The sequence below is a fragment of the Pan troglodytes genome, chromosome 2, assembly GCF_028858775.2.
Source record: "Pan troglodytes isolate AG18354 chromosome 2, NHGRI_mPanTro3-v2.0_pri, whole genome shotgun sequence".
NCBI classification, from domain to species: Eukaryota; Metazoa; Chordata; class Mammalia; order Primates; family Hominidae; genus Pan; species Pan troglodytes.
This window is the reverse complement of record NC_086015.1, coordinates 141,898,239-141,910,485: the sequence shown is the minus strand read 5'-3', so window position 1 is coordinate 141,910,485 and position 12,247 is coordinate 141,898,239. Positions and strand designations below refer to the sequence as shown.

General features: G+C 38.6%; 1 protein-coding gene across 6 annotated transcripts in view; it reads left to right on the top strand.

The window, feature by feature from the left end:
* The window catches only part of PIK3CB (phosphatidylinositol-4,5-bisphosphate 3-kinase catalytic subunit beta), a 182,120-nt gene that overhangs the window by 139,032 nt on the left and 30,841 nt on the right, over positions 1–12,247 (top strand). For all 6 annotated transcript variants that reach the window (XM_016942047.3, XM_016942048.3, XM_063806265.1 and 3 more), the window contains 3 exons: positions 2,250–2,371; positions 5,973–6,116; positions 8,141–8,240. In XM_016942047.3, the coding sequence (XP_016797536.1) occupies positions 2,250–2,371; positions 5,973–6,116; positions 8,141–8,240 (366 nt within the window). The remainder of the gene's footprint in view (positions 1–2,249; positions 2,372–5,972; positions 6,117–8,140; positions 8,241–12,247) is intronic.

Here is a 12,247-nt window from a genome sequence, read left to right as displayed (position 1 = left end):
TGAGACGGAGTCTCGCTCTGTTGCCCAGGCTGGAGTGCAGTGGCGCGATCTCGGCTCACTGCAAGCTCCGCCTCCCGGGTTCACGCCATTCTCCTGCCTCAGCCTCCCGAGTAGCTGGGACTACAGGCGCCCGCTACCACGCCCGGCTAATTTTTTGTATTTTTAGTAGAGACGGGGTTTCACCGTGTTAGCCAGGATGGTCTCGATCTCCTGACCTCGTGATCCGCCCGCCTCGGCCTCTCTCCTTTTCAGTGTTATTTATGGGCAGTGTATTCCAAGTATTAACTGGAGATATGAGGAGTTTTTTTTATTACTGCTATTTCAAAACCCAGGAAATGGTCTCTTCCCAACTCTTCTGCTCATAAAGAAGACTGCTGGTCCATTAGGGCCTTTGGCAAAGCAGGGAGGGGGGATCTATTAGTGAGAAAAAGTGGGGATGAGGTTGGTGCTTTATGTCTTTATATCAGTATTTCTCAACCTGTTTTCATCACTATACCTTTAGGAGCTTTTATAGACCCTTTTCCCCCCAATAACCCATGAGATTTTGATTCCGTAGATACATGGTACATCTTTTCATGTACGTATGTGTATCTGTGCTTTATACATAAAAAAAGAGCTAGCTTTATTCAATATAGGGTTAAGAATAGCTAAGTAAAACTTAAGTTTAAAGTTAAAATTTAGGCTGGGTATGGTGGCTCAAGCCTGTAATCCCAGCACTTTGGGAAGCAGAGGCAGGAGGATCACTTGAGTCTAGGAATTTGAGACCAGCAACATAGCGAGACCCTATCTCTACAAGAATAAATAAATGAAATAAAATTAGCTGGGCATGGTGGCGTGTTCCTGTAGTCCTAGCTACTCAGGAGGCTGAGTTGGGAGGATTGCTTGTACCCAGGAGTTCAAGGCTGCAGTGAGCTACGATGGTGCCACTGCACTCCAGGCTGGACAACAGAATGAGACCCTATCTCTTACCAAAAAAAAAAAAAAAGGTTAAAATTTAAAAATTACTAGGCATTTCACTGTATTTGCTAAGTAACTATGTAATTTATTCACGTAGGTGAATTCTAATATGTCAAATTACATATATAAGTTAACAATTTATGCTGAGTGCAGTGGCTCATGCCTGTAATCCCAGAACTTTGGGGCCAAGGTGGGTGGATCACCTGAGGTCAGGAGTTCGAGACCAGCCTGGCCAACATGGTGAAACCCCATCTCAAAAAAAAAAAAAAAAAAAAAATTAGCTGGGCGTAGTGGCAGGCGCCTGTAATCCCAGCTACTCGGGAAGCTGAGGCAGGAGAATCTGGGAGGAGGCTTGAATCCAGGAAGGAGAGGTTGTAGTGAGCCAAGATTGCACTATTGTACTCCATCCTGGGCAACAAGAGTGAAACTGTCTCAGAAAAAAGTTAACAATTTATATAAATATATGCTAATAATAGAGTAATTAAATTTTAAAAAATCATTCAAAAGTATTGTTTTCCCAAAAATATTTTTCAAATGTAAAACAACTGAAAAAATTAAGCTAATTTTTAAAAAATTAGTTAACTTTTATTTACTTTTGCTTGATATGAGAAAATGCCTTTTAACTTAGCTGGTAGATACTCATTTAGATATTGTTGACTTTTGGGGGAGGGCTTGCCATAATTATAGATTGAATAACTTGTAGAATTAAATAATAAAATATAAACGGTTTTTATTGAATTCTCAAAGCTTAATTGGTCTGAGAATAAAACTTAACATCCACAAGATAGCCAACAAGCTTGCAGGCCACCTCTCCCAGTATGACTTTGAGCAATCAATTGAAAGAAAATCCTCTAACCACTGCCATCTATTTGCCATAGTTTTACAGCAGTGATCTTGCATACATATCATATACCTTCCATGACGTTGATGTCAGTGGTACTTAGGTGATACCCAGGAAAATCCAATGAGAGAAATTAAATACTAAGGAATAAGATTTTATCAGATGGAGTTGAGCTTTAGGAAGGCTACAAATTCAACATTTTTTTCTCTCTCACCCATAAAATTTATTTGGGGGTAAGTACTTCATAGCTTTTCAGACTTAATCTATAGAATGTTTCAACAACAAAGACAATCTTTATTAGTCTCTATTAACAGGAATGGATTTTTGAGGCATCAATAATTAAAAGTGAGCTTTGCCTTCTTTTGACCTATCTTGGTGCTCCTGTGTGTCAAGGAAAATTAGATTACTTTTGTCCCCCATTATTTCTGAACCAGTTTCATTTTTTAAACAGCTTCAGGCGCTGCTTCAGATTTGGCCTAAACTGCCCCCCCGGGAGGCCCTAGAGCTTCTGGATTTCAACTATCCAGACCAGTACGTTCGAGAATATGCTGTAGGCTGCCTGCGACAGATGAGGTATCTTCTGCAGGTGGTTTTCTTTGGGGCAAGGAATTACTTGGGTGGGTTTGGGATGAGGGTGTCTCCTTGATGTCTCATAAGAAAGAAAAGGGCTCAGAATTATTCACAGTTCAAAGCATTTGCTCATGTACTCCTGCCGCCTCCCCAACTCAATGTTTATACTAGAAAAAAAAACCAAAAGCATGCTAGGTGAGAAGGTCCTCAAGATCACCCTCAGGTTTGATGATTCACTGGGAGGACTCAGAACTCAGCACATAGTCACTTACAGATATAATTTATTGCAGCAAAAGGATACAGAGCAAAATTTAAAGAGGGAAAAAGGTTCATGGGGTGAAGTCATGAGGAAAACAGGCATACATAAGCTTGTAAGAGTTCTTTTCCAGTGAAGTCACCCCAAACACTTTTATTTCTATCAGGAGTGAGTTGTGATAATACAAGTCTGCAAGGGAAGCTTGTTAGAGACTTCGTGGCCACGGTTTTTACGGGCAGCTATCACATAAGCACCCTCTGCCTAGCATGTACCAGATTTCTATACTCCCAGCAGTAAAGTGGATATACAACATAAACCATTATTTGCACAAATAGTTTAGGTGCAGTGAGCCACTCTTATCAATTAGGGAGGGTGGTGGGAATCCTGAAATCTTAATTCCCAGATGCTAGCCATGGGCCAATCCTATAAGCAGGCTTGTTAGAGGATAGCAGCCAAGCCTGCTGTGTTACCTCTTTTCTTCACACAGTCTGTCCACCCTCCAGAATTAAGAAATGTTAATTTTTGTCATGGGTTTAAAATATGTATATATATATTTTTTAAGCAAATACATTACAGTTAAAGTTGAAGTCCTCATAGTTTCCTTATCCAGTCTTGATTACTTCTCTTCCTTCCCAGAGGCAAACATTATCATGAATTTGGTGTGTATGCTTCTATATCACATTTTTCTGTTTCATATATATCTATGAAAATATAGACATGGAATTATTATTACACAAATGTGTCTTGCCATATGCATTAGTTTATATCATGCTTTTTAAAAATTTGGCCAGATGGCTGGGTGTGGTGGCTTATGCCTATAATCCCTGCACTTTGGGAGGCTGAGGCAGGCAGATCACTTGAGGTCAGGAGTTTGAGACCAGCCTGGCCAACATGGTGAAACCCCATCTCTACTAAAAATACAAAAAATTAGCCAGGCGTGGTGGCCGGTGCCTGTAATCTCAGCTACTCAGGAGGCTGAGGCAGAAGAATCACTTGAACCCAGGAGGCAGAGGTTGCAGTGGGCAGAGATCGTACCACTGCACTCCAGCCTGGTTGACAGAGCGAGACTCCATCTCCAAAAAAAAATAATAATAATTCAGCCAGCTGTGGTGGCTCACACCTATAATCCCATCACTTTGGGAGACAAACGCAGGCAGATCGATGAGCCCAGGAGTTTGAGACCAGCCTTGGCAACATGGTTAAGCCCTGTCTCTACCAAAAATACAGAGACATTAGCTGGGCGTGGAGGTGCGCACCTGTGGTCCCAGCTACTTGGGCGGCTGAGGTAGGAGGATCACTTGAGCCCTGGAGGCGGAGGTTGCAGGAGCTGAGATGGTGCCACTACACTCCAGCCTGGGTGACAGAGTGAGACCCTGTCTCAAAAAATAAAATACAAATACTAAATAAAAATAAAAATTCAACATCAGGTTTTTGAGGTTAGTCTCTCCCATTATGTTTAAATGTCATTTATTCCTTTCACTACTGTGTAATATTCTGTCATAGGGATATATCTTATTTAATTCATTCCCTATTAAGGAATATTTAAGTTTCTCCACATTTCCCTATTATAAATAATGCTTCAGTGAACATGTTTGTACAGTCTCCCTTGGATGGTGCATTTGTGAGAATCTATGAGATTCACTGAAGAAATGACTGTCTCAGACAATGAAGTTTATCCATTTTCTTTCTAGGTTCAAAAATGAGGCTTATGTACTTTATGGTTTTTGAAACATAAAAGCCCACAAAATAGTGTGGATACTATGATCCTTTTTTCTTTTTAAAATCGTGTATGTTTTAAGCTGTGTAATAGCCAAAAGAAATTGCACAGACTCACCAATAGTGCTTACTTCTGGGGGGTGAAATTAGAAATGTGAGAGAGGAGGAAACAGCTTCCTATTCCTATACTTTCTATTTTTTACACTATTTATAGGTTATATAGTGGGCATGAATTTTACAATAAACCTAATCAAAATTGTGTTATAGATAGTTTTAAAAAATGAATTCCCAGTTGCTTCACCATCTGCTTAAGTTTGCATTGGAGACCTGTTGTGGAGGGGCCACCTGGTTCTCCTTGGGCTGAGCCAAGTGTTTTTCTTAAACGCATTGATCCCTCTGAGGAGATTGCAGTGATCCGTGTATTCCGTGTAGCTAATTCTGGTGGTTTTTCTATTGTGAAATTTCTGGTTATGAGTTTTTGGTTTGGGTATATAGTGCCCTGGGTTTCAGTCCCAGATATCTGCCTTAGACTACTAATTCCTTAACCATTTATTACCCAATACTGTGGAGAGTAAGTGGAGCACTTGGGGCACTTGGGCTTCATACCTTATACTGCTGGAGTTGCCTCTGATAGGAGTGTGTTTACAGGTAGAATGGTTTGGAGATTGACACAAAATAGAGAACCACTAACCTTAATTAATTGAGCTCAGTTAATTACAATGTTATCTGTTATATTATTTCAATGATCAATTCCCACTTATAAATGTATTCACTTTCTCATCCTTCAAACTATTTGAAGTTAAGATTTTAATTGTACATTGGTTATCTGGGACAACTTAACCCTAATAACAGCAAAGGAAAATAAATTGTGAAAGTACTGATGGAATTTTTATTTTAAAAATGATTGTTTTACTAAGCACAAATTTTTTAGCATGATCAGAAATCAGTATTAAAGTACCTAATATTTTTGGTAACTCTTAGCTGACTGAAAATACAGTCATGAATTTTAACAATCTGTAGTAGTCCATTTTCACACCATTATAAAGAATTACCTGAGACTGGGTAATTTATAAAGGAAAGATGTTTAATTGACTCACAGTTCCACATGGCTAGGGAGGCCTCACAAAACTTAAAATTATGGTAGAAGGCGAAGGAGAAGCAAGTACCATCTTCACAAGGTGGCAGGAAAAGGGAAAGAGCAGGGGAAACCACCTCTTATGAAGCCATCAGATCTCATGAGAACTCACTCACTGTCATGAGACTAGCATGGAGGGCCACATAGATTCAGTCACTTCCCACCAGGATGCTCCTTTGACGTGGGAATTATAGGGATTATAATTCGAGGTGAGATTTGAGTAGGGACAAAAGCCAGACCATATCACAATCTAATTCATTTGATTAAAATATCTCTAGTATCTGTTCTTTGACCCTCTTGACTCCCCTTTCCCCATCTGAAATCTTCAGCTTTTTTTGTGATATTGTAACAGTGGTACAGTGAAGGAAAGCATGTAACAAGCCTGGCCCAAAAGAACCATTGTGTTTCAACAAGTTCACATTTGATAGTTTGATACGAAGGGATCTTTTTCTGGCACAGGTTGTTTGGTTACTCACTGTGTCTTTTGTTTCTTTCAGTGATGAAGAACTTTCTCAATATCTTTTACAACTGGTGCAAGTGTTAAAATATGAGCCTTTTCTTGATTGTGCCCTCTCTAGATTCCTATTAGAAAGAGCACTTGGTAATCGGAGGATAGGGCAGTTTCTATTTTGGCATCTTAGGTAAGTCTTTTATATTTTACTTTGAGCCCACCAGGTGCTTTAGTAACTATAAACAAGCATAATATATTTAATAGAAAAATAGCTGCTTTAGTTTTTTTCTGAACCGTTTATAACATTTATATGGTTTTGGTGCCTTCTCCTGTTTCTTGATACCAGCACTCTTGATTTTTATGATTTGAGATTTGACAAAGTAATTCAGTTATCCAAGACCCTTATGTGTCCCTCCATGCCTGCTTGAAATCTTCTTTATTTCTTCCTTCCTTTCTTTTTTTTTTTTGTGTGTGTGTTTTCTACCTGCTTGATTTTTAACTGAAATTAATAATGTATTGCTATTTTCCAGTAAAGTGTACTTATTGTCTTAATATATTTGGGCTCAATGCAGACCTATTTATTTCTTCTAGAAAGTTGTGGGTGGTACTGTCATTACTAGTGTTATTGAGTGAAGGTAAAGGTATACTATAATGACAGCAATTTTATTCAATTTCTTTATTAAGTAGGTAATTTCCAGAAATACACGAACCTTACTTCACCAAGTTCATATAAGAGTAAAATCAGGAATGAGAACTAAAGTAATTCCTTTGTTTTCTAAGGAAATTGTATTAATAGATTTCTCATTTCTGACTCTGTACTCAGACATTTTTTTTCCCTCCAATCTGGACTTCATAGTACTGAAACTAATGCTTGTCAGAAAAAAAAACTACCTTTTTTCTTTCTTTCTTTCTCTTTCCTTCCTTTTCTTTTTATTCTTTTCTTCTTTTTTCTTTTCTTTGCTGAGCTTCTCAAAGACAATAAGCTCTATAATGTTGTGCTCTTAATTTTAGTTTTATTTCTGAATATGGTTTTCTGATTCATATATTTTTTTCCACTCTTTTTTTTACTTCCTTGTGTTGTTCTAGAACCTTTTCTTATTTTTAACTTGTCTTTTCTCATTCATTCAGTCTTAGTTTTTAAACCTCTCAGGGAATAACAAAATAAGTATTCCTTCCTTTTTCAAATATGTACGTCACTTTTTAAGTAAGAAAAAAATTGGAATAGATGCTAATCAGGGCATTAGTCAATTGTTTAATACCAGTCAGATTTCATAGATACCTGTTTCAGCCTATTGTCTTTAAATTGGTAAGATTGCCTTACCCCTACAAAAGCAAATCAGGTAAGATGTACACATTTTAGACTTCTTGGAATAAAGAATTAACTAATTATAGAATATCATAGCTTTTGAACTTTGAAGTATTAACTAACTATAGAATATCATAGCTTTTGAACTTTGAAGTATTAACTAATTATAGAATATCATAGCTTTTGAACTTTGAAGTATTAACTAATTATAGAATATCATAGCTTTTGAACTTTGAAGTTTAACAAATTGGAAAGTTGACCCATGTCACTAATAATTATGCACAAAGTAGCCAGGCGTGGTGGCTCATGCCTGTTCCCAGCACTTTGGGAGGCCAAGGTGGATGGATCACTTGAGGCCAGGAGTTTAGACCAGCCTGGCCATATGGCAAAACCCTGTCTCTACTAAAAATGCAAAATTAGCCAGGCATGGTGGCGCATGCCTATAATCCCAGCTACTCGGGAGGCTGAGGCAGGAGAATCGCAAGTATGAAGGGGCTGGCCACCCCATCCACATTCGAGCCAGAAATGGGGAGGGGAGGGAAGGGGAGGGACCAGCATTTCCTTGTAAGTGCAGGACTCATTTTTTGTGCATATCACTTCATCTTGCATCCTGTTGGCTAGAACCTAGTCACCTAGCGACATCTAGCTACACGTTTTTATTTTAGGCAAGCTTGAACCCGGTGGGTGGAGATTGCAGTGAGCCGAGATCACACCAGTGCACACCAGCCTGGGCAACAGAGTGAGACTCTCAAAAAAGGAAGGAAGGGAGGAAGGAAATAATAATAATAATGCACACAATGACCTTGCCATCAGAAGTTTATTTTTTGTAGAATAAAGAAGTCAGTATTTATTCGGTGATCTGAAGTGTTTGATAAACAAACTGTTCAGGTATCATTAACTTTCTGCAGGTCAGAAGTGCACATTCCTGCTGTCTCAGTACAATTTGGTGTCATCCTTGAAGCATACTGCCGGGGAAGTGTGGGGCACATGAAAGTGCTTTCTAAGCAGGTATCAGCTTGTTTTATTTATTCATTTTTTCTTTTTTTGACAGACAACGTTTAAAGCATGAATATCAGCTTGTTTTAATCTTCATGTTCAATTTGGTACTTGGTGTTTGATCAGTTTTATCAAATGCCATTTCTCCCACCACATTATTTCATAGAAGTCTCAGTAACAGACAACCTGATGAATACATTCTTTTGTCAAAATTTAAGTCAAAAAATGAAGTTTCAATGAACTTAGCACAAAAATATTAACTGAATGCTACCTGAAAAATAATTACTCGGCATTCCTAATATATTCTATATTAATCCCAAAGTGCTAAGAAATGCAGATGTGAACCACCACACCCAGCCCCACCCTTTTTTTTTTTTTTTTTTTTTTGTGACAGAGTCTCGCTCTGTTGCCCAGGCTGGAGTGCAATGGCACTATCTTGGCTCACCGCGACCTCCGCCTCCCGGGTTCAAGCGATTCTCCTGCCTCAGCCTCCCGAGTAGCTGGGACTACAGGCATGCGCCACCATGCCCAGCTAATATTTTGTATTTTTAGTAGAGACAGGGTTTCACTGTGTTGGCCAAGCTGGTCTTGAACTCCTGACCTCGTGATCCGCCCGCCTCGGCCTCCCAAAGTGCTGGGATTACATGTGTGAGCCACCGTACCTGGCTGCCCCACCCTATTTTTATATCAGATTCCTAATTTCCAGTTAAACTACTCTTTTCTAATTCATTTGCATTGCCAGAAGAACTCTCATAGGCTTCCATTAGGTGTTTTTAATATTTAGGATTTTTCATGATGTTAAAAACTTTTTCTGATCCCTTCCTTTTGAAAAGCCCATTAATGATTGTAATAATAGCTAATATTTATTCATCACTTATTATGGGTCATTTATTCTTAACAACAACATGGAATCAATATTATTAATCCTCTGAATTTTATAGAACCCTGAAATATATCTCACATCTCTGCCTATTTCCCTTGTGTTCATGGCTACCATCCTAGTCCAAGCTACTATTCTTTTTCACTGGACTTCTTCATTAACTATCTAAATTGTACCCCTTGTTTCCCTTCCTACATCTCCCCCAACATTCTATACACAGAAGATAAAGTGACATTTTAAAAATGTAGACTGTGGCCAGATGCAGTGGCTCACACCTGAAAACCCAGCACTTTGAAAGGCTAAGGTGGGAGGATCACTTGAGCCCAGAAGTTTGAGACTAACCTGCACAACATAGTGAGACCCATCTCTAGAAAAAATTAGAAGGTGGCTTGCAACTGTAGTCCCAGCTACTTGAGAGGCCGAGGTGGGAGGATTGCTTGAGCCCAGGAATTTGAGGTTGCAGTGAGCTATGATTTGATTGTACCACTACACCCTAGCCTGGGCAACAGAGCAAGACCCTGTCTCAAAAAAAGAAGTAGATTGTATTACATCATTTCCCTTTTAAAATCCCTTCAATAATTTTTCATTGCACTATGAGTAAAATTCAAATTTTCTGCCAAAGCCTGTTAGGCCATACTTAGTCATAACTTGCTTATTGTCATCATATAACCATTTTCCACACTGCATATTTTCTGGGAGCCTCAGCTTGATGTTAAAGACAATAAAAGGATGATACATGTATGAACAAATTATTCTAACTCCTGGTTTTTTTTTTTTTTTGATTGATGAATTGTGAGAGGAAGACTTTACCCTGTACATAGCTGTTCTTGTTATTACTATAAACTTACAAAAGGACAAGGTGTTGAAACACTTAAAGTATTAGACTTATGTCCATGGGGTATTCAGGACACTGTTCCAGGAAGTGTGGATATCAACACAATTAGAGATGGAGCATGAAAACTTTCAACTGTACAGACATGGAAGAAGTTTCAAATTTCACATACTTGTAAAAAGTTCCTGTTTGCTTAGCCCAGTTTTTATCTGGTTGCCTTGTCACCAGTGTTTGTACAGCTCCTGAAACTGTTGAGAAGTAGAGTGATCTGTGGTTTTAACAGATGGCTAACTTGGTAAGTTTCAGCCATCTCAATTTTATCATCAAGCTGCATAGGTCCTTCCTAGTTTCCTGTAAGCAAGGTCTCAGCCTCTGTGGAAACTGCATGCTTGAATTCATCTCCCTACATAGTCTTAGTGGTTTCCTTGCATAGAAGCAGAATTCAAAAATGAAAACATGTTATAAATTAAATCTCTTGTTCATGGAATTTCAAGCCACATTGTTTATATTTGTGATAGACATATTTTATATGCTTGTTATGGTATACTTTTTAATTCTATTTTTAACATTTGTTTTTTCCAGTTTTAATGATATACTCGTAAAATAAGGTGCTCCTTCTTTATGCGTGGCTGAAGTTGTTATGAATTTTATGTACTGTGACATAAAAGACCCTCAGTTATTAAATAATAAAGTTGAATTTTATTTATTGTTATTATTTATTTATTTATTTTATTTTTTGTGATGGAGTCTCACTCTGTCACCCAGGCTGGAGTACAGTGGCATGATCTTGGCTCACTACAACCTCTGCCTTCCAGATTCAAGTGATTCTCCTGCCTCAGCCTCCCTAGTAGCTGGGATTACAGGTGTGCGCCACCACGCTTGGCTAATTTTTGTATTTTTAGTAGAGAGGAGGTTTCACCATATTGGCCAGGCTGGTCTTGAACTCCTGACCTCAAGTGATCCGCCCACTTCAGCTTCCCAAAGTACTGGGATTACAGGCATGAGCCACTGCACCTGACCCTGATTTATTTATTTTTTGAGACATAGTCTCACTCTGTTGCCCAGGCCGGAGAGTGTAGTGGTACGATCTTGGCTCACTGCAGCCTCCAGCTCCCAGGTTCCAGTGATTCTCCTGCCTCAGCCTCCTGAGTAGCTGGGATTACAGGTGTACACCACCGTGTCTGGCTAATTTTTGTATTTTTAGTAGATAGGGGGTTTCTCCATGTTGGCCAGGCTGGTCTTGAACTCCTGGCCTCAACTCATCCACTTGCCTCAGCTTCCCAAAGTGCTGGGATTACAGACGTGAGCCATCGCACCCAGCCTAAAGTTGAATTTTAAACATAATGGTTTTGATTTAGTTGGCCATTGTTGATACACCTTGTACTACTTGCATAAGTTTTTTTTTTTTTACTTGCATAAGTTTTGATAGCCATAGTTATTATAAAAACAAGTAATTTAGATTTGAATAACAAATAGCATGTCTATATTCACACTTTATTATAAAATAATTCATTCTAGCTATGCTGTTAATGGAAATAGAATATATTGAGATATCATACAAGAGTGATGACAAGAAGTAGATATTAAGGTTGAATAGCAAGAACCTCAGAGTTACTTCTACATAGGTTTTTCTCTAATACTATGAAGTTGGCCAAATGGACTGGTTTAGGTTAGTGATGTCTCAAATTCTACTATACAATGAATTGCAGAATTTTGAGTAGTTTAAGTTTCATATTTATCTTCTTTCTTTCTTTCTTTCTTTCTTTTTTTTTTTTTTTTTTTTGAGACAGTTTCTCACTCTCTTACCCAGGCTGGAGTGCTGCAGTGGCTTAATCTTGGCTCACTGCAACCTCCACCTCCAAGGTTAAAGCGATTCTTATGCCTCAGCCTCCCAAGTAGCTGGGATTACAGGCAAGTGCCTCCATGCCCAGCAAATTTTTGTATTTCTTTTTGTAGAGATAGGGTTTCGCCATGTTGCCCAGGCTAGTCTCAAACTCCTGACCTCAAGTGATCCAGCTGCCTCAGCCTCCCAAAGTGCTGGGCCACATTTATCTTCTTAAGTACCCATAGTGCGCACCTGGCCCACATTTATCTTAAGTACCCATAATCTAAGTCTGCTTTTCTCGAATTTGTAAGATTTTGTTTAAGAAAAGGTTTAAAGAAAGTTTGAAAATGATGCTATAACAACTGTTAAAAATAAGTTTATTGTATGTAAAATGCTTTTCGTAAGTCAGACACTATTTTTACTTCAGCTGGTTATGTGTGTATATGGTTATGTGTATATGTTGGGAGCAGGTGTTATTGATT